General features: G+C 33.1%; 1 protein-coding gene across 4 annotated transcripts in view; it reads left to right on the top strand.

The window, feature by feature from the left end:
* LOC141452105 (uncharacterized) overlaps positions 1 to 22,428 on the top strand; it is a 37,005-nt gene extending 14,577 nt beyond the window's left edge. For 3 of the 4 annotated variants that reach the window (XM_074123969.1, XM_074123971.1, XM_074123970.1), the window contains 19 exons: positions 164 to 280; positions 1,647 to 1,736; positions 2,464 to 2,631; positions 3,687 to 3,764; positions 4,070 to 4,274; positions 5,722 to 5,922; positions 6,049 to 6,177; positions 7,240 to 7,470; positions 8,521 to 8,650; positions 9,003 to 9,107; positions 10,518 to 10,648; positions 10,972 to 11,152; positions 11,532 to 11,647; positions 12,757 to 13,034; positions 13,367 to 13,457; positions 15,191 to 15,367; positions 17,514 to 17,752; positions 18,906 to 20,476; positions 22,114 to 22,428. In XM_074123969.1, coding sequence (XP_073980070.1) covers positions 164 to 280; positions 1,647 to 1,736; positions 2,464 to 2,631; positions 3,687 to 3,764; positions 4,070 to 4,274; positions 5,722 to 5,922; positions 6,049 to 6,177; positions 7,240 to 7,470; positions 8,521 to 8,650; positions 9,003 to 9,107; positions 10,518 to 10,648; positions 10,972 to 11,152; positions 11,532 to 11,647; positions 12,757 to 13,034; positions 13,367 to 13,457; positions 15,191 to 15,367; positions 17,514 to 17,752; positions 18,906 to 20,457 — 4,219 coding nt within the window. In that variant the 3' untranslated portion in view covers positions 20,458 to 20,476; positions 22,114 to 22,428. The remainder of the gene's footprint in view (positions 1 to 163; positions 281 to 1,646; positions 1,737 to 2,463; positions 2,632 to 3,686; positions 3,765 to 4,069; positions 4,275 to 5,721; positions 5,923 to 6,048; positions 6,178 to 7,239; positions 7,471 to 8,520; positions 8,651 to 9,002; positions 9,108 to 10,517; positions 10,649 to 10,971; positions 11,153 to 11,531; positions 11,648 to 12,756; positions 13,035 to 13,366; positions 13,458 to 15,190; positions 15,368 to 17,513; positions 17,753 to 18,905; positions 20,477 to 22,113) is intronic. The other variant, XM_074123972.1, reaches the window with a different exon arrangement.
* Positions 22,429 to 24,280: the final 1,852 nt, after the last annotated feature.

Below are 24,280 nucleotides of genomic sequence, written 5' to 3'. Positions count from 1 at the left end.
TGGAAAACACTACATACTTGAAATACTCCAAGAATCTTGGGAGGAAGGAAAATTCTAAGATGGCTTAAAATAGAGATTGCCTCTCTCAATGATTGTTAACATTAGATGTATTTCTGATTGTGCTTGGAAAAATTTTTAAATTGATTGATTGACTTATTTACAGTACGGGCAAAGCTGATAAAGTGAGACCAAACAAACCAATTGAAGATTCTTTTAAGATATATAAACATAAATGGAATTTTGGAAAACAATTGTTAAAAGAAGCGCGACGCATTCATAAGTATTCAATTATTATTTTAAAACTATAAAGCTATCTGACAAGATTCGAAGAGAGAATCTAATTAGTTTAATTTTTCTTATAGTTAATATTACATTAGAATTATCTCATAAGATTATTAGAATTCTTATTAGAATTATCTTACAAGTAAAAAGAGATTAGCTAAGTGGTTAAGTGTACTCTAAATCAAAGCCGGAATCCTGGGGCTAGCTGACTGCTCATCAGATTTTCTGTCCGATGGTGCATAGATTTGTTTAACATATTTACTTTTTTTACTAACATTTAGAGTATGTAAAATCTTTAAAATATAGTAAAAAGGACTCTAGATAGAATGTTCAAAAAATCCCTGGAAATGCTCAAAAAAACAATTTTCCTTTAAAAACAAAAAAAATTAGATATATTCCCTTCACAATCTGCAAGATAAAAGTTTATAGAAAATCATTTGAACCAGTGTTTACAAAATATCAAAAAAAGGGAACTTTGTTTTGTAAAATTTCCCTGCTATCTGTGAAAATTTGTAACATTTTTTTTTTTTTATATATATATAAAATATAGGGCCCAGTGCTGGACATTATACTGAAAAAGGTACTTTAGAAGGAAACCTAATTAATTTTCCCTTCATCTTTTCTTTCAGAAGTGTTTCTGAATCGAATTGTTTTTGAAAAAATATTTTTTCAAAATGTAGTCCAGCTTGAACGCAATGTGATTATGATTAAATTTTAAAAAGAAAGTAAAAAAGATAAATTACAAGTTTAAAAAGAATCTTTTTTGATTTTATCCAGTCGTAGCTCGCACATTTATTGCATCCCTGACCAGTTTCAGACTTTTAACCTTCATCAAAGGCAGAATAATTAGTTTGGTGTGGAGATTTCGACTTCAGGTTATGTTACCATTTCTCACTACACTTGCTGACTGAGTGAGGGAGGTTATATGGTGTTTATGAGTGTTTCAAAGTGTTTAATGAATCGTAAAATATTTTGTAGAAATAATTAAATAAAAATTAATGAAACCCAGTAGTTTTTTTGTGGATTCTGCACTTTTAGTGCATGTGTAATGTTTTAGAATAGTAAAATTGATGTTGTATTCTATATAGTTAATAGAATACCATTCTATAAAGACAGGTCGTAGGATATGTAGTATTATACTATAAAGCAGGATACAAAAAAAAAATAAGCGGCGACCCCGTTCAGTTCAGTTTTGCTTTGGTTCTCGCAATTGCTAGGGTAACTCCGGAAGTAGTGCGACTTTTCATCTGTGATTAGTGGATTTTTGTTTAGTGCCATTAAGAGCTTTACAAGTATTGAACTCACAAATTTAAGTGAAAAAAAGAAAAAAAATAATTTATTTATTTGATTCATTATTTTTACAGTAAATACCATCATATCGCTTGCAAAAAGAAAGGATCGCTGCCAAGTTTTCCAAAAGTAGGAAAATATATGCCAAAATTAAATCTATGTATGTAAGTATCTTATCAAAATTTATTTTAGAGATACTTCAATTAATTAATCAATTTAATTATTTATTTTTCTTTAAGACCAACCATTTTTAAAAAAAACCTCACTAATCTTAAAATTTCACAATCCCTCATAATTTTTGTTTTTTAAAAATATATCTTACCCAAGATCTGGCAGAATGCAGAATTTTTAAATGTTTTTTTTCCCCTCATGTAACGATTTAGCAAAGAAGTCTTTCTAAAGAAAAACTTCATTTCTTAACAACTCTTTAAACTTTCTATAATCACTTTGCTTTCTATAAATAGTAACACTTCTTTCGCGTTCTAAATTCAACTCACAAATATTTATTTTGGTTAATGAGTTAACTGCTCTTTAAACCAGTTATATGTATATTTTCTTGGAAATTGCTAGTGAAAATATAATACGAAAATGACGCCTAAATAGTCATCACTAATTGGGGAAAGCAAGGTATTTTTTTTAATGAATTATTTAATTAAAAAATAATATTTTGAATTCTGTGTAGAAGTAAGAAATTGACAAAGTTAACAAACACAAATTGAGGTTAGAATTGAATTTTGGGAACCTACGAAGTCAGAACAAATATCTTGGATTTGTAAAACAAATTTTCCCCCAAAAATATTTCTTTTTAAAGCATATAAATTTTATTATGCCCCCCAAAAACAAATAATAATTAAATTTATTATTATTATTTATTTATTTATTTTTTTATAGAGCCCAATATTATAAATGTGTTGGCCCATACAGTAGAAGTAAATTAACTTATGAAGAAATGGCAGAACGAGCTGATAAGAATTTGTATAGAACATTTTCTACATCAAGTTTACCGAGAATTTTATCAAAAAATATTCCGTACACTAAGCGAAGCAAACAAATGAAGAAGTAATTGAATTTTGTTTTGTTTAAAGATTCGTTCTTAAATAAGTAAATATCGATCAATTTAAATCGAACTTACATTCAATTCATATAATCCCTTATTTTTTTTGTTCGATTAAGTCAACTACATTAGAAATTATCTATTAGTACCATAAAATGGTTTTTTTTTTTTTTACGGTAAATGGAAATCCTTCCGCAGGTTATTGTCTCATTTACGCCATTTATTGCGGAACGAATTTCTTGTTTATTACACAAGACAATGCTCGTAACCAAAATTTCTGTAAGAATTGTTTCAAATTAACTGAAAAAAAAAAAATATATATGTTTCAATTTTTGATATTTGAAGTGGCTATTACTTGAACTTCCTCTTGAACAGGAAGTATTGCGATCGTTATTTTTCTTTGTAGAAATTTTCACCGGAAATATCTGAAATATCATTTTTAAGTGTTTTTGTTTTTGAATGTATGATCAATATGGACGAAAATCGTTGGAAATTCAACTCGTGAGTTCTAGTTTGTGTATGGGACATGTATCGACCAATAAGATTGTGGATAAACAAATCAGCTGGTTGACAAAAGTGCCGCTGTTAGATTTGTTTAGATTTCCTACCCCCTCCAGAAAACAGTTTACTTAAAACTTGCGTTTTGAAATATCGTTTCGTGAAAATTTCAATTCTTAGCAATTAGGAGCTGTTAGGCGATTCTCTAAATTGTGATTTATAGACTTATCATCTATTAAATTAAATACTTACACAAAATTTCTAAATTTTAAGAAAACGGACTGATAGAAAGTGGCATCTTTAAAGTACACATTTTTGCTATGGTTTTTAGCGATATAGTATATACTTTTTTAAATAGCTTCTTTAAAGTATAATATTGAAGTCAACTACTTTACAATCAGAATTTTTGTGTTTCCAAGAAAATGTAATTACGTAAATTACAGTAAAAGGAAGTCTTGTGAGTGTTCGCATCAGATTTTACATTTTATTTTTCTGAATATACTGTAACTTTTTTTTTTTTTTTTTTTGAAGCGTTTCTAAATAATTTGCTCCAAAATTTCAGCGGCGAGTGTTTTACTGATCTGGATTCTGATAATTTAGACGAAATATATCACGATATGGTGAACACAATAAAAGAAAGGTAAACTCCTTTTTTTTCATTTATTAAATTATATATTTCATGTGATCTTTTTTTAAAAAGCCATAATTCATGTAAATACTTTCCAAAGTTACTAAGATAGGTCTAAATTAAGCCTTTGCACCAGCGTAAGCAGAATTTTGAATATACTCCTGCCTTTCGTATCAAGTTTTCTAAGTAGACAAAAAAAACAGTGCTATAATATATACTCTGATGTTTAATTTTACGTCTGAAACTTTACTATATCTAATTTCTTTGATTTTACTAACATTAGTAACCTGCTAATTATTTTCCCTCGTTACCACCAGGCATAAAGAGCAAACACAATCCGCCAGCATAAAGACTAGATATAAACTCGCAGAAAGGAAAGATTATCCAAATTATTTATCCAGTGAGAGTGTACTAACTGAGGATGAAAATGCATACGTTGAAGAGAACGAAAAGATGGAAGTTAACCTCCTACCAAGACATACCGTATTAATTTGGAATGTAAAGGAGAATAGTCAACCGATAGTGAGTAGAATGGACATGTAGACGTAATTAATAAGGGGCTTAAATACAGGTTCCATGACGTCACAACTATGAATAAAAAAAAAACATATACAGGTGATTTAGATGCCCCATTTCGCTACGAAGACATAATATTCTCCAGCAACATCTATGTGCTTAAATCTATAGCCGAGCTAGCAAAGAAATATGAATGTATTTAAAAGTTATAGCCGAATTAGAATGAATGGAAGAAAATGATTAGAGAAGGATTACGGTGATTTTAATTTTAGGTTAAGCTATAAGGATGGCAGGAATATAGAGTGTTGATCCATCCATTAGCTGTAAGTTTGTATGTAAATAGTTGTACATAGTAGAGGGATGAATGTGCGAAGCGAATGTCTAGTGATAAGCACCTAGACGATGCTGGCTGTATGGCGAAAGTCAATGCCAAAAAAGAAAGCAAAAAATAAAAACAAAAGCAACATCTTATCTCTAGTTTATCATGCAGTTTACTTATAAATCTCTCTCTCCTCTCTCCTCTCTCTCCTTATAAAATCGCAAATATAAGCAACGTGGCCCTGGACCCGAAGTACTCACCAATTGGAGTGCATTTCTATGCTTCAAGATCCTCTTGTTAGGTGATCTTGTAGGAATCTACTAGCAACGACCAGATCGGAGCCATCTGTAGCAGCATACACACAATAGTGAGTAAATAAATTCAATAATGGCAGCATCTGTAACTTAGATTTAATTATTTTACTGACTCGCTTCTTGTTGGCCTTCTGGCTAAGGTCAAAGGGTAAATTAAAGTTTAATAATTTGTATTTTTTGATAATTTTAAAAGTCAAGGAATATAAACTAATAAAATTTTAGCCTCGTGGGTTTTAAAAAAACCTCTTTGCTTTAGATATATAGCATGAGTTCACATTTCCACCCCTGTCGACTGGACTGATGAGTGGGTGGGTAAAATCAATGTCTAACGCCTCCATCAAGCCTTCTTGTTAATCAAGGATTTGTTAGGACGCAACGCAGGTGGTAAATGGAATATCTAACACCGGAATGTGTAAGATTAAGGTTAGAGGACGGGACAGGACCCACGTCTCACGGTACCGCAGTCACAATGGGCTTATTGTGCCTTCCTTTTTTTAGTCTAATAGTAGAAACCTCCCTTACTAAAGAGGTTAAGGACTTTCCCTACCAGTTCCTTCTGCGCTACAATCTCCCTTGGCCTCAAAGTTCCAAAGATATCTGTAGCGCAGCCGCTCAATTGAACGCAATCGAATAACAAAAGTGAGAGGCCGTTTCCTCCTCTTCCTGATACCCTAACGTGTAAGTGGTAAACGTTCCGAGATGAGAACCATGTATCATACAGGGGCACACACTAATAGACCTAAGTGTAGTTGATGCGCCCAAATAAACATATGGATAGAAAGTGTTTTTTACAGCAAGTTTTTTATGGTTTATGTTTTAGCTAGCCCTAAGGAGTCCACAGGAAGTGACAAAGATACAGTTTTGCCCACATAACGGAAATTACCTTGCTGGAGGCACCACAGGCGGCCAGCTCGTATTTTGGAATCTTACTGGAATAGAGTTTTCTCCTATTGGGAGCAACAGAATTGAGCGAGATCGTGACGACAAAGTTCCCAGTGAAATGAAAGAAAAATTAGATTTTGTAACGTCTTTTATTTATTTATTTGTTTGTAGAATATCTATATTTATGTAATATTCCAATCAAAAATACTTTTTTGTTTCATACTTATTTATTTTTATTTCCATTCTTCTTACGCGTGAAAAACAGGAAAGAAAACATTCATGGTACCGCAAACCAAGAAATATTAAAGTATTACGTTGGACGGCCGCCTCCAGTATAGACAGTTTTCATCGGGGAAGAATTGTGGGTCTAACCTGGATTCATCCTGAACAAAGGGTAAATAATATTTTTACTTTCACACGTATTATTGGTACCAAAAAAGGTATTGTCATAATTTTTAAATTTATGAAATGGAGTTTCTACAAGAAAGGTCCGCTTTGAGGGCACTCTGTATCTGGAAAATTGGTTTTTAGAAAGTGACTTGTCCATTTTCCTGTGTGTGTGGGAAAACGTAAAGAAAATAAAACTCGATCTATCGATTGTAACCCTCTAGAACAGTGATTCCAAACCTTTTTCTTTCGCCCCGTACTCCAAAGAAATTTCATTCGAACCTCACACCCCCCTGAAATTTATATTTTGCTCAAGGATTAATTGTAGCTTTATATTGGCTTTAGTGACCGTAAAAATATTAAATATTAAGGATTCAATTTGGCGAGGAATCGGTCAAAAAAAAAAAAAACAACAACTCGTCTTTTTTGCCAACGTTTCGACAAATATATTGCCTTCATCAGGGCCTGGCTATGCGGGTTGGTTGAGTTACAGAAAACAGTTTTTATAAATACAGAACATTCTATACATGGAGTATACGGGTAAGTACTCATGAAAATGAAAACAAATGAGATGTATTCTAACAAGCCCACTGAATATCCTTAATCATGAGAAATAAAAAAATATGAAAAATATTTGAATAATAATAATAATACCCTATTATTTACCTGGACTTTTCTCGCACCCCCAGGTGGGTGACAGCACCCCAGATTGGGAACCCCTTGCTCTAGAAGGCCAGACTGTAAACTTAGCCTCGAAAATTCGACAGCCAAAAAAAGGGCTACTTTATTCCAGGAATTTATCATTTCATTGTCCTCTAAGATCATTGGCATCCGGAGCAGCTTTTTTTCAGTGCACTGTGTTCATTGAGTTCTCACAGTCAATGCGGTACAACACAGGACGGTGAGTTTCTTGGAATTGAGAAAATGGACAATGTTTTTGAGTACACTGGCCGGCATTGCTCTGAAAAAAGCTCCGGGTGTCCAATAACCTCAGATATTTGATGCGCCCTAAATACAAAAGAAAAAAGTCGTATGAGTGTTCTAATAATATTTGTTAATTTACTTTCAGTTTGTAGACGGCCATTTTGAGGTAGTGCGTCCGGAGGAGGAGATATTCTCAACACAGATCATTACTTCAGGCGGCGAAGGAGATATAAAATTCTGGGATCTTACTTCGAATAGTGGAGAACGATTTGAATGCCCACGAGAGAAGATGTTCATTGACACTTCGCAATGCCCACGTGTTGTAAATGAAGACACATTTGAGGATTTAGATAGCACATGGGAACCACTATTTAAGGTAATTAGTTTTATAATTACACATTATTGCTTTTGACTCTTTGATACGATTGCAAACTTTCCCTCTTAGGCTGGAAACATAGTAAATTGGAGCTCTTCTTGGCACCTAAGCTAAGTACCAATTTGGAACTTCCTGATTTAAGTTATGATGGATACTTACATACATACAAACACTGACGGATCACCAAATGGGGAGAAATGGATTTTTTTTTTTTTACTCAGGAGGCCCTCAAAAATGGATTATTTTCTTTAAAAACTCGAATGGAAATTTTGAAAAATTTTGTGAGGATGTACAATAGATGTTCTTGATGTTCCATTTTGTTCCAGTAAGGCTGGAAACATAGTGGAGCGGCGAGCAAAGCGGCGATGATAGCGAAGAGCAAAGCGGCGAAATCTTACACAAATTAACATATGGGACCGCGCATAGTGGGGGAGCAAAGCGAAGATAGAGCAACGCTATCTATAGAGAGTGTTTGTTTTCGCCGCCGCTTTGCTCTTCGCTCCACTATGTTTCCGGACTTCATTTCTCCCCATTTGGTGATCCGTCAGTGTTTGTATGTATGTAAGTATCATCATCAAATTGGTACTTAGCTCAGGTGCCAAGAAGAGCGCCAATTTAAGCTTTTAGGTTAAAAATCATCCAACCCTAAAAGTACCTTTTTGCTGAATCAATTCCCCCCCCCCAAAAAAACGAGTTTCACGAGTTTTTCTTTTAAAGTCAGTGGTGACCTTGTGTATGTAGATCTGTAACCCTTAACCTGGATCATTCTTCCCGGAAATTGGTGATTAAGGGTTCTTACGGTAAAGAGAAGTTTGAAGAAAAAAATCACTCCTCGAGCTATTTCCAGTGCGCTGGTGCCCTCAGTATACCAAGAGTTCTTTCGTTACAGACTGCTCTGGCAATCACCGGACAGCAACTGTAAAAAGCTCTTAGGAGGAAATCTAAGGCTAGCCAGCTGGAATCGAATGAATCCAGTACGCTCTGTCCACAGAGCTTATCCCCCTTCCCTTTAGCAGATAATACATATATTTATTTCTAAATTTTTTGTAGGTGAAAGTTCAATTTAAGGAAGGATTAAATATACCGATTAGCTGTATTATTTTTGATTATGTGCGTACACAGTATCAACTAGTAGAAGAAGAATTGAGTTCTGATTCTACGGAGCCATTTTTTGAGTTTGGTATGTTTAATAATATTTGAGTGCTATCATAGAAATTCTTGTATCCATTTCTGTTTTTTTTTTATTCGTATAACCACAAGTCTGCTATTAATGCCATAAAAGTAAGAGAGTTCTAGAAATCTAAGGTAAATGCTACCGCGTGCTTTGATTGTACATCCATTTTCTGGACATGCTTCGTTTGGAATGGCATGGGTGTCGATGCTGCCATATCAAGCGACGCTACATAAAAGAATAGTTCAACGCCCAATCTACGATGCGGAATGCAAGAGATGTGAAATCCCTTCAAATGTTCTTTAAAAAAAAAAAAAAAAAGTTTACTTCCGTAATAATGATCCATTTCCACTTCCTGCAGTGCGAGAAGAAGAAATGACGCCAATGAACAATTTTGCGGTGGCCGGAACTTATGGAGGACACTTGTTCACTATTACCTGGGAACCTAGCAAGAACGGAGAAGGAGGTTTGTGTTGAATTAATAAATTTTTTGGATTATATTTTATTTTTTGATTAAGTAAAGACGATTCTAACTTACTCCAATTCTTTAAAAACTTATTTATACTTAGCATTATATACATAGCAAAACTATAAATTAAACTGAAATGATACGTTGAAGGAGGATTTCCCATATCCCCTGAACCACTCTCATTAAAACTGAAGTTATAGTGCTATTTTATGTTTAATATTTTTAATTTAAGGCGGTCCAATAACTGAGATTATTGGTATCTGGATTTTTTCCCCCTGCATTGCCTATCTCCAGATAATGTTCTCTCATTACAGACATTACTAGCCAATCACCCGACAGTGTGCTCCTAGAAAGAGAAAATCTAAAACTTGAGAAAATATGGTTAGGTAGCACGCATGTACATTGTGTTTTGCTGGACCGGTTTCGAACTTTTTTTTAGATATCTTCTCGCTTAGTCAGCAAATGTAGTGCGAGACGTAAATGAAGTCCGAAATCTCCCCACCATATTGATTAATCTACCTCTCATGGTGGATGAAAGTACGAAACCGATCAGGGATACAAATAAGTCATGTGTGCTGCGACGGATATAAAATTAAAGATAGAAAAAAAAAAATCTTAAGGTCGCCAGCTGGATTCGAACCTGATATCCGGGTGGGAATCCCTGTTCGCTATTCCCTGAGCTAACCCTTTCTCTTGGAGCATCTATTATCATAGATAAAAGACGCGTATCCTTTACGCCAAAGGCAGCCAAATAGAATTGTAGTGGTAGTACAACCCCTAGTAGATCAGGGGTCCCCAAACTACGGCCAGCGGGCCACATGCGGCCCCCCTGAGGACATTTATCCGGGGCCCTCGCCGCACTTCCGGAAGGGGCATCTCTTTTATTGGTGGTCAGTGAGAGGAGGCACTATATGTGGCGGTGCCGCACCGTCACGGCTCCGAAAACAGTGTAAAATAACAGCCAGAAGTAGAAAGAAAGGCAAAGCACTATAACTAAAGGACATTGGACCATCTCATTAGCCCAAAAGCAGGTCCATAATTCCCACAGAAATATTGGGCAGTTTGGTGATTTAAATTTACTTGTTCTTTATTTGAAATATTCTATTTGTTCCCGTTTTGTTTTTTGTTTTACTTTAAAATAGTTTGTTTTATAGTCCGGCCCTCCAACGGTCTGAAGGACAGTGAACTGGTGTAAAAAGTTTGGGGACCCCTAGATAGTCTACAAGTCACCGGTCTTTGATGCGAAATGATCTCTTTCGTGGCACTTAGAAGACTTTTCTCGCCTGGACCAAACACCTCTCGTAACACTCAACATTGCCCACTACCTACTTATACGATCTAAGTAAATCTAAGAGCAGCCCAGCTGGACTTGGGGAAAGAGTTTTCATGATGTTTCTCTGTTCTCAGAGGCTATTGTATTATTATCTTCACCGGTACATGATGGACCAGTCGTATCCATTGAACAGAACAAATTGCATAGTAATCTAATATTGAGCGTGGGAGGACATATATTTGCTCTATGGTACGTCTATAATTTGGTAAGTGGAAAAATTTTGGTTCATTTTCTTACTGTTCTTCGTGTAGTTTTCCCCCCCAAAAAGAAAATCTTTTAAGACCACTTTCATGACTTTTTTTTCTTACAGTATCTCAAGATTGTAACTCACAAATTTTCTTTATATTCTGTACATTTTTTAAAACAGTACATTATTTTCAAGGGGGGCGCTTGTGGTGCCTGAGGCGGCCGGCCCTAAGACCGATATTACCATTCCTCCCGCACGAGAGATTGAGATTATGTAAAATAAAATAAGCAGAAGATTTATTCTCTGGCATTGTAAATAATAATTATTTTGTGTTTTCAAAGGATGTTCCATTGAAATGGTTAAAATATAACGATGTTACCCTGACTTATGGTGCATGGTCAATTTGGCGACCTTCGGTGCTCAGAATTGCCAGATCAGATGGTGTCCTAGAAATATGGGATTTATGGAGAAGTAGTGAACATCCTAAATTGACAATTTTTCCTACTACAGATAAAATTACAAGTTTGTAGTTCTTATTTACAACACTTTGTTCATTTTTTGTCTTTTCTCTCGGAAATGGCACCTAGGCTATTCTGTAAATTCCGTAAAATATATTACTCACAAGAATAAATTTCTAACTTTTTATATTCAATGATTTTTCTCGGAAAATTCGCTTTGGATAGTTATAGTTATTGATGAGAAGATGGCTTCTCTGTAAGGTTACATTTTCTATGTAATAATCACATCATGTCGGCAAGAATAAAATGTGATTGAAAAGTTTCGAAATTTGAAGACAATTTATGAGTAAGAAACTCGAGAACAGTAATTAGTGTGTGTGTGTTTACACAATATTTTTCACAATTATTGTTTCAATAAATTTGATGGTTGTTTTCGTTTGTAGCTATTGTAGATCCAATATTACCTTGTGAGGAACCTTTACTCTGCGTAGCGGACACAATTGGATCGATCAAACTCTTTAAGATAACTGCACAGTTTGTAGGCTTCTTGGATGAAGATGTAAGTAAGATCCACACTAATTCCTATAGTAAACAGTTTTGAAAATTAAGAGGTTTCACAAAAAAAAGAAAAAGATAAGTACAATAGCATGTGTGGCGTATGATTTAACATTTCTTACTTTATTTATTGATCCTGTTTTATTAAAACTAAGGTTAGGTTTTAGAATACTGACTTTCTCATGCAATTTCTTAAGAGTTCTTGTCTTGTAACATTTTAACGCAACAAAAAATGGCCCAAAAATGATTTTTTCCTTGGAAAAATTATTCAAATTAATACTTTTGATATAAGTACCAAGTTTACGAGAACATTTAGAATACATTTTCCTGAAGTAATTGCGGTACTTCAGGAATTGCCAACAAACTCGGAAATTTTTATCATTTACCCCCCTCTCTTTATAATATAAAACACGCAGAGTTGTACATTTTACTAGAAAGATACGTTAGAAGGGGAGAAAAAACATCCGTTTTTTTACTGAATCAAGAGACCTCCTCCTCTAATCATCCGATTTCTGGCGAAAATAGCGTGATCGCAATACTTCCCTGTTACCTAGTAGGAGAAAGTGGGGAAAAAAAACCTAGTTGTGGACCATTCTCACGATTTTCTCTTACACACAGACCAAAACTATGTTTTAACTTACGGTAGTCGGGTCAGCGATGTTAATATTTACTAAATTTTTAGTAGAACCTTCCATTGATGGTTACTGTTTTAGAGATATTGCTTCGATCGATGTTACAGATCGATGTTCTGCTTTAACCCACCCTTCATTATATACTTTTCTATCGTCTCGATAACTAGCATTCACAGCTGACGACCTCAAACAAAGAAAAAAGCATTTGTCGAGAATTTATTGGTTTCTAAATACCCTCTATTTTTACATTTATGGAATAAAACATACTTGTTTCTTTTTTTTTTAGCAAAAGTGTGATTATGCTAAGATGTTTATATCGTGAGTCACACTATTTTAAAGGTTATTTGAAATTTGAAAATTTCGTCATTCAGTCTAATTTTAGTAACTGGAGAAAGTCATTTTAGTGTTCACTTTTTTAAAAAATTTAATTCAAATAACGTATCATTTTTCATAGTATTATGTACCATATTTTTTTTTTCAGAAACCAAAGATTGTAGAATTAATCGACAGACAGATACAACGTAAAATATATCTTAGAAAATGGGATAAAGATTATCGAATTTCAAAGAACGTAAAAGATTATGAATATGAAGAGATACAAGATGAAATAGTACCGTTAAGAAAGTTAGAAAGGATTTCCCCAACAATGGATTTAGATAAATTGGATGATATACATGAACAGGAGAAATCTGCGAGAAAATCCATTAAAAAAGAGATGGACAAAGAGTGTAGGAGAACTTATTTTCGAGAATTGTATAAGTAAGATTTTTTTTATATTTTTATTTTACAACTTTTAATTTTGATTCAATCATTATTATTAATGTACGCTTTGGATAGCGTAAGGTTTCCCTCCCTACTGACGAATAATATTAATAAATGGGAAAATTCAAGGTGCTTGGAGTAGGCTTACCCAAAATTATTTTATTGTTATGTATGGTTTTAAAATCTGTATTCTTACATATACTGTAAGAATTAAATATGATTCAAATATTCAAACTTGGAAGAAAGATTTGTTGAGTTAGAACCTTTAGAATGGGTATTTAGGGCAAAGTAAGGGTGGTTAGGGTTCTCTGATCCTTCTTTGTGTCCAGGTGGTATGTAAGACGTCGAGGCTATGAATGTCCCTGGCTGGAAGAGAAGAAGAAGGATATCTATCGCAAGGAACAGGAGGAAATTATAGGCGTAAGTTTTATTTATTTCCGTTCATATTCGTATAAGTGATCATAAAACCAGCTTCCGTACGTTTATGTAGCAATAAAAATAACGATCAATGTGTTAAGTAGTGCTAAGAAAAATCAAACGTTATTTATTCTGCGGAGGCTTATTATCCCCTCATCATTGCGGCCAAAAAGCCTTTATAAATACAAACCATCTCCTAGAATCAGTGGTTTTGAAATTTTCTGTATCGTTGCCCCTTTTCGAAATAAATTGTCGCGCCCCACCCATCATTTTTATAATAATAAGGATTATTTTCTCTTCCTAGGAGCTTCTTACAGCTCACTGTCCGGTGATGGACAGTGTTCTCTGTAACGAGAGAACACTGTCCGGAGGCCGGCAGTGCACTGAAAAAAGCTCCGGGCGCCAATAACCTTAGATGTTGACGCGCCTTATATCATAAAACAAAAAAAAAAATAAGGATTCAAGATTGGCGAGGTATCGGTCCAAATAAAAAACAACTCGTCTTTTTGCCAACGTTTCGACAAATATAATTGTCCTCTTCAGGGCCTGGATATTACAAATACAAACAATTCAGTAACACAGAAAATCAGTAAAAAAACAGTAATATAAAAATAAAATGAAATAAAAAAATAAAATACAATAAATCTTTATAATTATTGAAACTTACGTGACTATGCGGGTTGGTTGAGTTACAGAAACTAAGAGCCAGAACTGGAGAACAGGTAAATATACACAGATATAGCGGGACTTCCACGGGAATTTTGGTAATGACAATGGGACAGATACAATAGAGTAATTACAATGTTCAATTTTGACAATAAAATAGATATTGGGAAAAATTTTTTTGATACAAAAAGTCGGAAAAACCATAAACCCTTATGAACTAAATATCATAATAACCAAATGATTAGCAAATTTAAAAGAATTTGCGAATGTGTATTTGTATATTCGGGCCCTGAAAAGGACAATATATTTATCGAAACGTTGGCAAAAAAGACGAGTTGTTGTTTTTATTTGACCGATTCCTGGCCAATCTTGAATCCTTAGTTTAATAATTTACGGTCACGAAGCCAATGTATTCATATTTATAATAGTTTAATTTTTTTTACTAAAACAAAATTAATCAGTACTAATCCGACTCAATGGTGTGGCTACGATATGATTACTCTGAAAATTGCCAAACACAATCGCAGAGTTTTACTTACAGAAGCTAGCTGGATATGTTGTTAATGTTGCGTTGTATTATAATATGTTCCATTAGGGGCTGCGGATTGTAGAGTAATGGTGTACCATCGGGAGCTGCCAAATACTAGCGCTAAAGGGATAAATCACAGCCACATTAGAGCAAGGAAAGTATCCTACAGGAAATGGAACTTATTTACTGTCGTCGCCCCTTCCCAAATCCTGTAATTAGCAAACTTTAGGCCTCATCACTAGCAGTTTCTTCAGCATCAGAATAGAACTGGTGTAACAATTTTTAAGAATTTTGAAGGAACCTATATCCTCCGTCCACTCTCTGAGACTGAGAGCTTGTTTGAAGCCATTTTTAAGAAATACATTTTTGTCTTAATCCCAATACTTTTCTGACTCAGAAAGAGGAAAGTAAATATAGAACTATGTGAATCACATGATGTGACGGACAGCTTTTTTTGTAAATGTGCAATTTTTTTTAAAAATTGATTTCCATATATTTTTAGCATTTAATTATAACCAACTTTCGTTAAAATTGATTTCAGTCCATCATGGCAGCTAGAAACATCGATTTGAACAAGTTGTGCGAAGATATGAAACCAATACTCAAACATGAACAACAGTTGAAATATAGACAAAATGAAATTGTCTACATGCAGGCCCAAGCAGATATAATTTTCAAGAGAAATATTGAACACATCAAAATTTTGAATCCTGCAATGGTAAACAATCGATTGTTTTAAATTGTAAAGTAGTTGTACTTTGGGTGATTTACCTGCCTGTGATTTACCCAAAATTGGGTTCAGCTCCTTACTATATAGGCAACATAGGCAGTAGAATTGATCTTAATTGTTTCATACGTTGGGATTAATTAATAATATTAAACTCATGCTAAAAATTCTTTAAAGTTAAACAATAAGATTTACTTTCAATTATTTGACAATTTATAGGTTATCAATTTACTGGAAAAATCATGGCACGCATATTTATTGCACCCTTGACCGGTTTAGAACTTGCATCCATCTTCAGATTATCATTTAGGTGGTAGAGATTTCGCGATTTCATACAGCACATGTTCAGCATATCACACTTATGTTGTTATATTTTTTTTTATTTTTTTATTTACTTGAAAATATCTGTCAAGAGATAATGATTTCATTTAGTTAGTTTTTCTTCGGATTTATGTTTTGTTGCAAAGTGATTTAGGTAATACAGGACAGAGTCCACATTATACCGGAATAGATTAGCCCTCATTACCGGAAGGGTGCTAGTTACGGAGAGGTGCTGTGTTAGAACAAACCTGTAGTCGCGGCCGTTAAGGGTTATTGAATAACAACCATGGTTGCCATGGTGATGTATTTCGATTCCTAATAATATAATAACATAACATATCTCTAAGTTAGATTTGTGACACTGATCGGTAGTGGAAATTCACATAACTTGGTCGTTTCTTTGCTGAGTGAGGTACAAAAATATTCTATGAATTTATTCTATCAACATATTTATCTAGCAGCAACTTTTTGTAAGTAGTGAAATCGTTGAATATTCAAAAAATACAAAGTAGAGGGAAAACTCGATACTCTCTCTTTTGAAATCGAATTTCCACACTTACCCAAAACTTGTTTTCTACACTCAAACGTTTTTCTCTTGCTATAAATTCATTTCAGTATAAGCTCTAGTTTTTATCTTCTGCATTATGCATCCTACCATTATGTTAGATGAGAATTAATTCAGTGTTTGCAAAACCTAAAAAAAAAAAAAAAAATTTAGAATGTCGTGTGTGATGACACTTTGTTTTTGTTTTTAATTTAAGACGCATGCGCATCTGAGGACATTGGCGCCCGGAGCTTTCTTTTTTTTTTCAGTGCACTGCGAGTCTTCGGGCAGTTTTTTTTCGTTACAGACAACACAGTCGTATCACTGTGGACATAAGAAGCTCTGCTAGAAAAGATCAACAGCCAGTTTCGAACCCATGTTCTCTCATCAATCAACACATTTATATCAGTTTACTGTTTAGACCAAGAGAGAGATCTTGTTTCTTGAATTATTGATTAAAAAGTATTCTCAGAAACAATAGAATACAAAAGAAAGTCAGTATGTTGTATCCAAAATACAGGAACTAAACATACGGAAGAACCACAGTACTGGAATAGATTTTTTTAGTTTTTCCAAATAAAAGTTTTCTAAGATTAAAACTGTCCGGTAGGATAGTTGTATAAAGGTGGATTGTTAAAAAAAACTGCACGAAAACTGCATTGAAAACGTTGAAAAACGCCCAACTTTGACAATTTTTTTTTCTCTTCTTCTATAAAAGATAAAATTCCCCAATTTTCTGTATAATATAGGGAAAATCCTCCTTTATAAATGATTTTTTTTTTTTTTTTTGCGACAACCCAGATTTTATAGATTTTGAGAAATAAGTTGCTGAAAATGAACAAAAATGGCATTTTCAAAAAATGTTCTTGTTCTTAGTTACCTGACAAGTTACTGATAAGTTACCTTTTTTATTGTAAACAACGTAGCGGCTAAACGCACGAACCGATTCTTTTATGTATGAGGTTTTATAGTGATTACGAACATACAAAATCGTAAAATATTTGTTCGGAAAATTGGCTTTTCTAAAAGGATTTAGATTTTCTAAAAAAATGTCGATTTTTCAATGTTTTTTTTTTTTTAAAGCAGGTTTGATCTCGTATACTCTTCAGAAGGATAAATATGTTATTTTATCTTCCGGTTTTGAAACCATAACAACAAATTATAGCTGAAATTGTCAATAATCTTACTTCCCTCATAGTACGTCCCACTAATGCGAAGTATTAAGAGACTAAACAAGAGAATTTAACTCCAACCTTACACTTCCGTTCACAGGTGAAACTATTCATAACAGATGTTCAGCCAGAAGTGAAAACGAGTGACTTACAAAAAGCCGAAGAAGAAGTGGAAATTCTTTTTGGTATCGATAATCATATATATGAAGAAGAACTCAAACTACTTGTAAAAATTTTTGATATTGGACCACCGCCAAAATACAAAGATCTAGAAGCGGATGCCCTAGATTTCCGCGAATGGACCAACGATCGTTTATTGCTGGCAAATAGCAAGACAAGGTGAGTGTGATGACAAGATTTAAAATGTGAAATTTTTCCATTCACAGTAATATTAGATGGCATTGTTCTCGCCGGAAATAATCCGAGAAAGGGCGGCAAAAGCTAGGGAAACTACTTCCTGGTGCCATCTACTTACCCCCTTTCATCAGCTGCCGCCTTCCATAGATATTCTGAATAAGACTGTCCCCAAGAGGATTTGTAAGTAGGTTATATTCTTCTCCAATATCATCTAGTTCCTTCAACCAGGGGCGCCCCCTAAGTAGAGCGATTAAGCCATCACCCCTCAAACAACGCCTTCTGTCCCCCCAGATGTTCTGAAATGATGGAATCGTAGATTCCGGTGATCTGACATTCCTCTAAAAATCGATTTTTGTATTTAAATTATTTGCCACCTTTATATAACAATAATAATAATAAAAAAGAATCGAAACGAACTAAATTTCCCAAGTTGAATAAAAATCGACCGACCACTGTAAATGAATACGATTTTTCAGCGTATTGAGATTGTCTTAAATACGAATCCTACGACTTTCTTTAAGGACGTTGTAGTAATTGTGTGAACGTAGATCTGTAATTTTTATCTGTTCAATAGATTATTCACTCCTTGAAAAATGATTCTTTTCTGTGAACTTATAGTGCTTTAGTTTTCACTTTTATTGTCTTTCAAGGAGAAAACTTCGGTTTAGGGCAGTCCTTGGCAAGCCTTGATTAGGTTTGAGAGAAGTAGAAAGCGTCTTGTGAATGTGTTGACATCATGTTTTGAGTTTTTGAAGATCATCAAAAAATCATCAACAATTTGATCAGACTCGATGCTCTTAATAAACACATTTTCGGAAACTCGTTTAGGTTTTCCCACTTCGTTTTTTTCCCCCCCCAAAGAGGAAGTAATAAATGTATCAATTGTCAGACTTTTTTTTTGTAATATAAGTGTGTCAACAACAACTAAGGGTATTGGCGCTTTTAGGTATTTCCGGCTCTGGTAGTGTTCTCTAGTTACTACAGATACTCCCTGTCCATCACTGGGCCTAGGATGAGAAAACCTAATATTCGAACCCTGGATCTCTTCGTTGGAATCTAGTACTTTTCTATTCGAGAATAATTCAGATTTATTTTCAAATTATAGCAAAAAATCTTATTACGTCTTTATTTGCAGATGGCTTCGTCAAGAGGTGCATACTTTATTTAAGGAAAACGGATATCTATGTACCGATTGGTTGAATCGTAAGAATATATATGTGACTAAAAAGTACCAGCATCGTCTGTCGAAACTTGAAGAGCTACAAAAAATTTACGGCCCTACCTATGACCCGTTATGGGATTTAAATCAAACAGTTTCTAAAAATAGTGAAAGAAAATATAAGAATATCCATGAAAAGGAGAGTGCATTTGTAAAGAAATTGTCCAAACAAGAAGAAGAGAAAACTGAAGAAGAGAATGGTATGGTGGATGATTTCCTGCGTGCGTTATTTTTGCAGAAAAAAAAGGTATACACATCGGAACGTAAACTTTATGAAGATAAACATGACAAACGTTCAGTATCATCTTGGATTGATCTTGAACGTATAGTAGAAGGTGGTGATGTTCTAGATATGTCTTTTGAATTTGAGCATAAAAGGAGACAGCAACGTATGGAAAAACTGAAGGAAATGTCGCCAACGAATTTTCCGGAAGTAGACGTTCAACAACAGTTAGGGCTTGAAGATTCCAAAACTACTATATCGTCTAAAAATACCCATTTAGATGAAAGCAGTGAACAGTATTTAGATACTGGTGATGATGATGAAGATAAAATTGCTGACCATGATGAAGAATTGACGCCTGCTTTAAAGATGTTAAGGAGAAAACTTCCAAAGACAAAATATTCAGCGACCTATGATAAAGAAACTGAATTGAAAATCTTTAAAAATGAAGTAGAAAAATTTCTAAATGAAGTAGTAAAAAAAACTTCAGAAAATGAAATAGAACCAGCAATACCAACCAAAGCCTACAGTTTATTATTGAAAGAAGAAGTACAAGAAAAACCAGAGGAACAAGTAGAAGAGGAACAACTAGAAGAGGAACAAGAAGAAGTAGTAGAGTTAGGTGTACAAGATGAAGAGTTTGAAGAAGGAGAATGGGAAGATGAGATGGATTTTTATGAAGAAGTAGAACCGGAGGAAGTAGAAGGTTTGACAGTTGAAACCAAGAAGAAGAAAGAGAAAAAGGAGTTCCAAATGGAAGGCGATGTCTGGGTAGCTATGGGTGGTGAAATGATTGGCAAGCCTGAATATTGTGAATCAATTCCGACAGACACTGCCTCACCATCTGATGTCACTGAGCAATATTTTCGCAGTCGATCCACATCAGAAACTTCTTCACCGTTAGAATGTGAAGCTGAATTTGGTGAATTTGAAGATCTATTGGATTATTATAAAACACATCCAGAGTCGCGTAGATATCCAAATTTACTTGAAGATAATAAAGTTCATGGGCAAACGGGCGGTATTAATCGTTTGAAGGATGTGAGAAACCTGAATAAGGATGGGAGTTTCACTTCTTTATTAAAAGAACAAGTACCAGAAATAATAGAATTGGAAGAAGTAAAAGATGTGTTATTGGAGAAAAAGAGCCATCTGTTGGAGGAGCATGATTCATCACGTACAACTATAGAGAAGAATGAAGAACTCGATGAAGAAGAAGCAGACAGATTAAAAGAGATTGACTAAATTATTTATAGGAACTTTGGTGAGAACCTTTTATTTTTCTTTAATTTGTCTTGTGCCTCATTATTACATTCCTCAAGTCATATTCTTCCTTCTCTTTCTTCTCCAAAACTAACCAATCAAGCATCCCCCTCTGACAGTAGTACAAGTCATTACTACAAAGCTAGTGTTTAAATAAGGCAACCAGTAAACTACAATTTAAGTGGAAGTAAGTACAACCAGTGTTGCTCCATAACAACTCGCCCCACGGGTAAAACTAAAATGTCGGGCCCCCCCCCCACACAATAAATTAGTTAAAACTTTTCATTTATTTTTTATAATGGTTTTTGGTTTATTTCGACCGTTGTTGATGGATGATTTTGAGGAATATCGAGGTGCGGTCATCAATAAATACAAACTTTTTTGCTTTATACCAACGTTTCGGTAATTTTTACTACCTTCTTCAGGGCCTCACCTCGATCACTAAATAAGACATTCAAGTATAAGTAGGTAAGTTGATCCAGGATATGAGCGTAGTCTAGTGGAAGATTATAATTATGCATTAAGTTTGTTTCTTTCATAACTTCTTGATAAAAAAGGCGAGTAATGTTATATTTTCTGAATAAAAACTTATTATTTTCAGTTAAAAAAAATACTATTCTTTATTTCAAACATAAACAAATATCTACATTATATACAGTTTTTCATATTATGTAATATATAAAACAAAAATACTATTCTTTATTTCAAACATAAACAAATATCTACATTATATACAGTTTTTCATATTATGTAATATATAAAACAAAAATACTATTCTTTATTTCAAACATAAACAAATATCTACATTATATACAGTTTTTCATATTATGTAATATATAAAACAAAAATACTATTCTTTATTTCAAACATAAACAAATATCTACATTATATACAGTTTTTCATATTATGTAATATATAAAACAAAAATACTATTCTTTATTTCAAACATAAACAAATATCTACATTATATACAGTTTTTCATATTATGTAATATATAAAACAAAAATACTATTCTTTATTTCAAACATAAACAAATATCTACATTATATACAGTTTTTCATATTATGTAATATATAAAACAAAAATACTATTCTTTATTTCAAACATAAACAAATATCTACATTATATACAGTTTTTCATATTATGTAATATATAAAACAAAAATACTATTCTTTATTTCAAACATAAACAAATATCTACATTATATACAGTTTTTCATATTATGTAATATATAAAACAAAAATACTATTCTTTATTTCAAACATAAACAAATATCTACATTATATACAGTTTTTCATATTATGTAATATATAAAACAAAAATACTATTCTTTATTTCAAACATAAACAAATATCTACATTATATACAGTTTTTCATATTATGTAATATATAAAACAAAAATAAAATAAAATAATTAGACACCCTCATTTCTTTTAAATTGTACAAATTATATTATATATATATTATATATGAACTTTAAAAACAGATAATCAAATTAAAACCTTATTATAACCTTTTTGCACCAACCTAATCGCTTTTCAAATCATCTTACGAAAACCTATTTTTCTTTTTTTGTTTTTGTTTTTAATTTAGTTCAAAGTTTAACTGAATTTATTTGATTTTGTTTTTTTGTTTAAGGTTAAAAGAAGAAAACTAGCTTCAAAAACTATTAATTCTGCTATTACAAATAACGAGTAAGTGTCCAAGTGATCACAATACTTAACCTCAACAAATTATCAACATGTAAAAGAATATTCCAAAGAAAAAAGAAAAAGAATGTTAACTACAATTAACTTTATAACAATTTTCTTTTCATTTAAATGAATGATACACAATGTTTCGTAAAAACAGATAGGGTACAAAAAAAAAAAATAATTTACAAAATAATCTCATATTTTTTGCCCTCACATTGTGCATAAAAGAAAATAAATAAAACTCCATTTATTAGCTTAAGTGTGTGACTTAATTGTTGAACCTTTTGAACCATTTTTCTTCTTGTTGGTTTTAAAAGGGTTATAGGTCCATGAACATAAACCCAACAAACCAGATCTCAGATTATAGAAAAAAATAATATAATTTAAACAAAAACAATATAAAATAGCAATTCATTTGTAAAATGATTGCCATTGCATACAATAAGATGTTCTATGTATAATGGGATTAAAGATCTTGGTGTTTAAATTCCACAATTTTTACAAAACGCTAAATTTCAAACCTCAATATCTCGCTTCTCCATCACCACAACATAATGAAAAAAACCTACACAAATGTAGACAATACTAGTGCCTATAATCGTGTATAATATAAACCTAAACGGTGTATTAGTTTAGGAGAAAATAGAGGTTAAAGTTTTGATAGTTTTACAAAACGCTAGTTTAGTTGTAAGTTGGGCAGTGTGCCCGTGCTATTTGAGAAGAAACCTTATCTTACTAATCTCAATGGATAGCTTAAGAAATTAGTTTATAAGTTAGTTTAGTTGTAAGTTGGGCTGTATGCCCGTGCTATTTGAGAAGAAACCTTATCTTACTAATCTCAATGGATAGCTTAAGAAATTAGTTTATAAGTTAGTTTAGTTGTAAGTTGGGCAGTGTGCCCGTGCTATTTGAGAAGAAACCTTATCTTACTAATCTCAATGGATAGCTTAAGAAATTAGTTTATAAGTTAGTTTAGTTGTAAGTTGGGCTGTATGCCCGTGCTATTTGAGAAGAAACCTTATCTTACTAATCTCAATGGATAGCTTAAGAAATTAGTTTATAAGTTAGTTTAGTTGTAAGTTGGGCAGTATGCCTCTGCCATATCAGAAGGAACCTTATCTTAGGGATCTCAATGGATGGCTTAAGTAATTAGTTTATAGGATAGGTTAGTTGTAAGTTGGACAGTATACCCCTGACATATCAGAAGGAACCTTATCTTAGGAATCCCAATGGATGGTTTGAGGAGAAAACCTTAACCTGATTCTCTGGAGATCATAGCCTTTTCCCAGTAACAGATAGTTTTCTGGAGCTTGATTGTTTCTTCATTAATAGATTCGCAGTCAGTCGGAAATCTGTACGAGTTTTATTATTAATAATTGATACACTTACTTTCGGTCATAATCTTATGTTTCAATAATAATTATAATTCCACTTATTCTACATTTTCATATTCGATTAATATGTATGAAACTAACAGCATGATAATAATGCATGAAACATTTATATCATTTCACTATTTGCATGTATACTAATCACTTAAACGAATACTTGGAATTATAATTATTTAAAACATTTTAGTGTCCACTATCAATGTTTTCCTTCGGCTTTTTAAGAGCCATGCTGTGAATCAATTATACAGACGAATTTCAGATACACATTCTGCACAGCACCTCGTGACAAAAAAACATTAGCACCGATTTTACACATTATACGTTTCAGTTTTATTAATTTGTCGTCTCTAGGTTGATTGGTTCTAAATCAGGCTGAGTTTTTCAGCAGGTAATCGTCTTCTTGTAGTTTCTTGAATTTCGTTTTCTTTGTTTGTTTTGCCGACTTGGTTTTCTTCAAGTCTGTATCTTTTTGTTAGCCCAATTACCCTCCTGTCCAATAATCATTTTCTTTTCGAACGCCTTTCTGATTATCCCCCCCCATTTCCCTAATCACCCAATCCTATACGTAACCTAGAAATCTAGGTTTACATCATTCTAGTCACTGGTCTATGCAGGCAGATCTCCCTATAATTCCCTCAGTCATTAAACGATTCATTTACCCTATTCCCTTATCCTCCAAATTTCTCCAGATCCATTTTTACAAAACTCCATTGTCTGTAG

The sequence above is a fragment of the Rhodnius prolixus genome, unplaced genomic scaffold (assembly GCF_049639745.1).
Source record: "Rhodnius prolixus isolate KJV_2025 unplaced genomic scaffold, Rpr scaffold_44, whole genome shotgun sequence".
NCBI classification, from domain to species: domain Eukaryota; kingdom Metazoa; phylum Arthropoda; class Insecta; order Hemiptera; family Reduviidae; genus Rhodnius; species Rhodnius prolixus.
The sequence above is the reverse complement of the archived record's forward strand: the minus strand, read 5'-3'. Positions and strand labels throughout refer to the sequence as shown.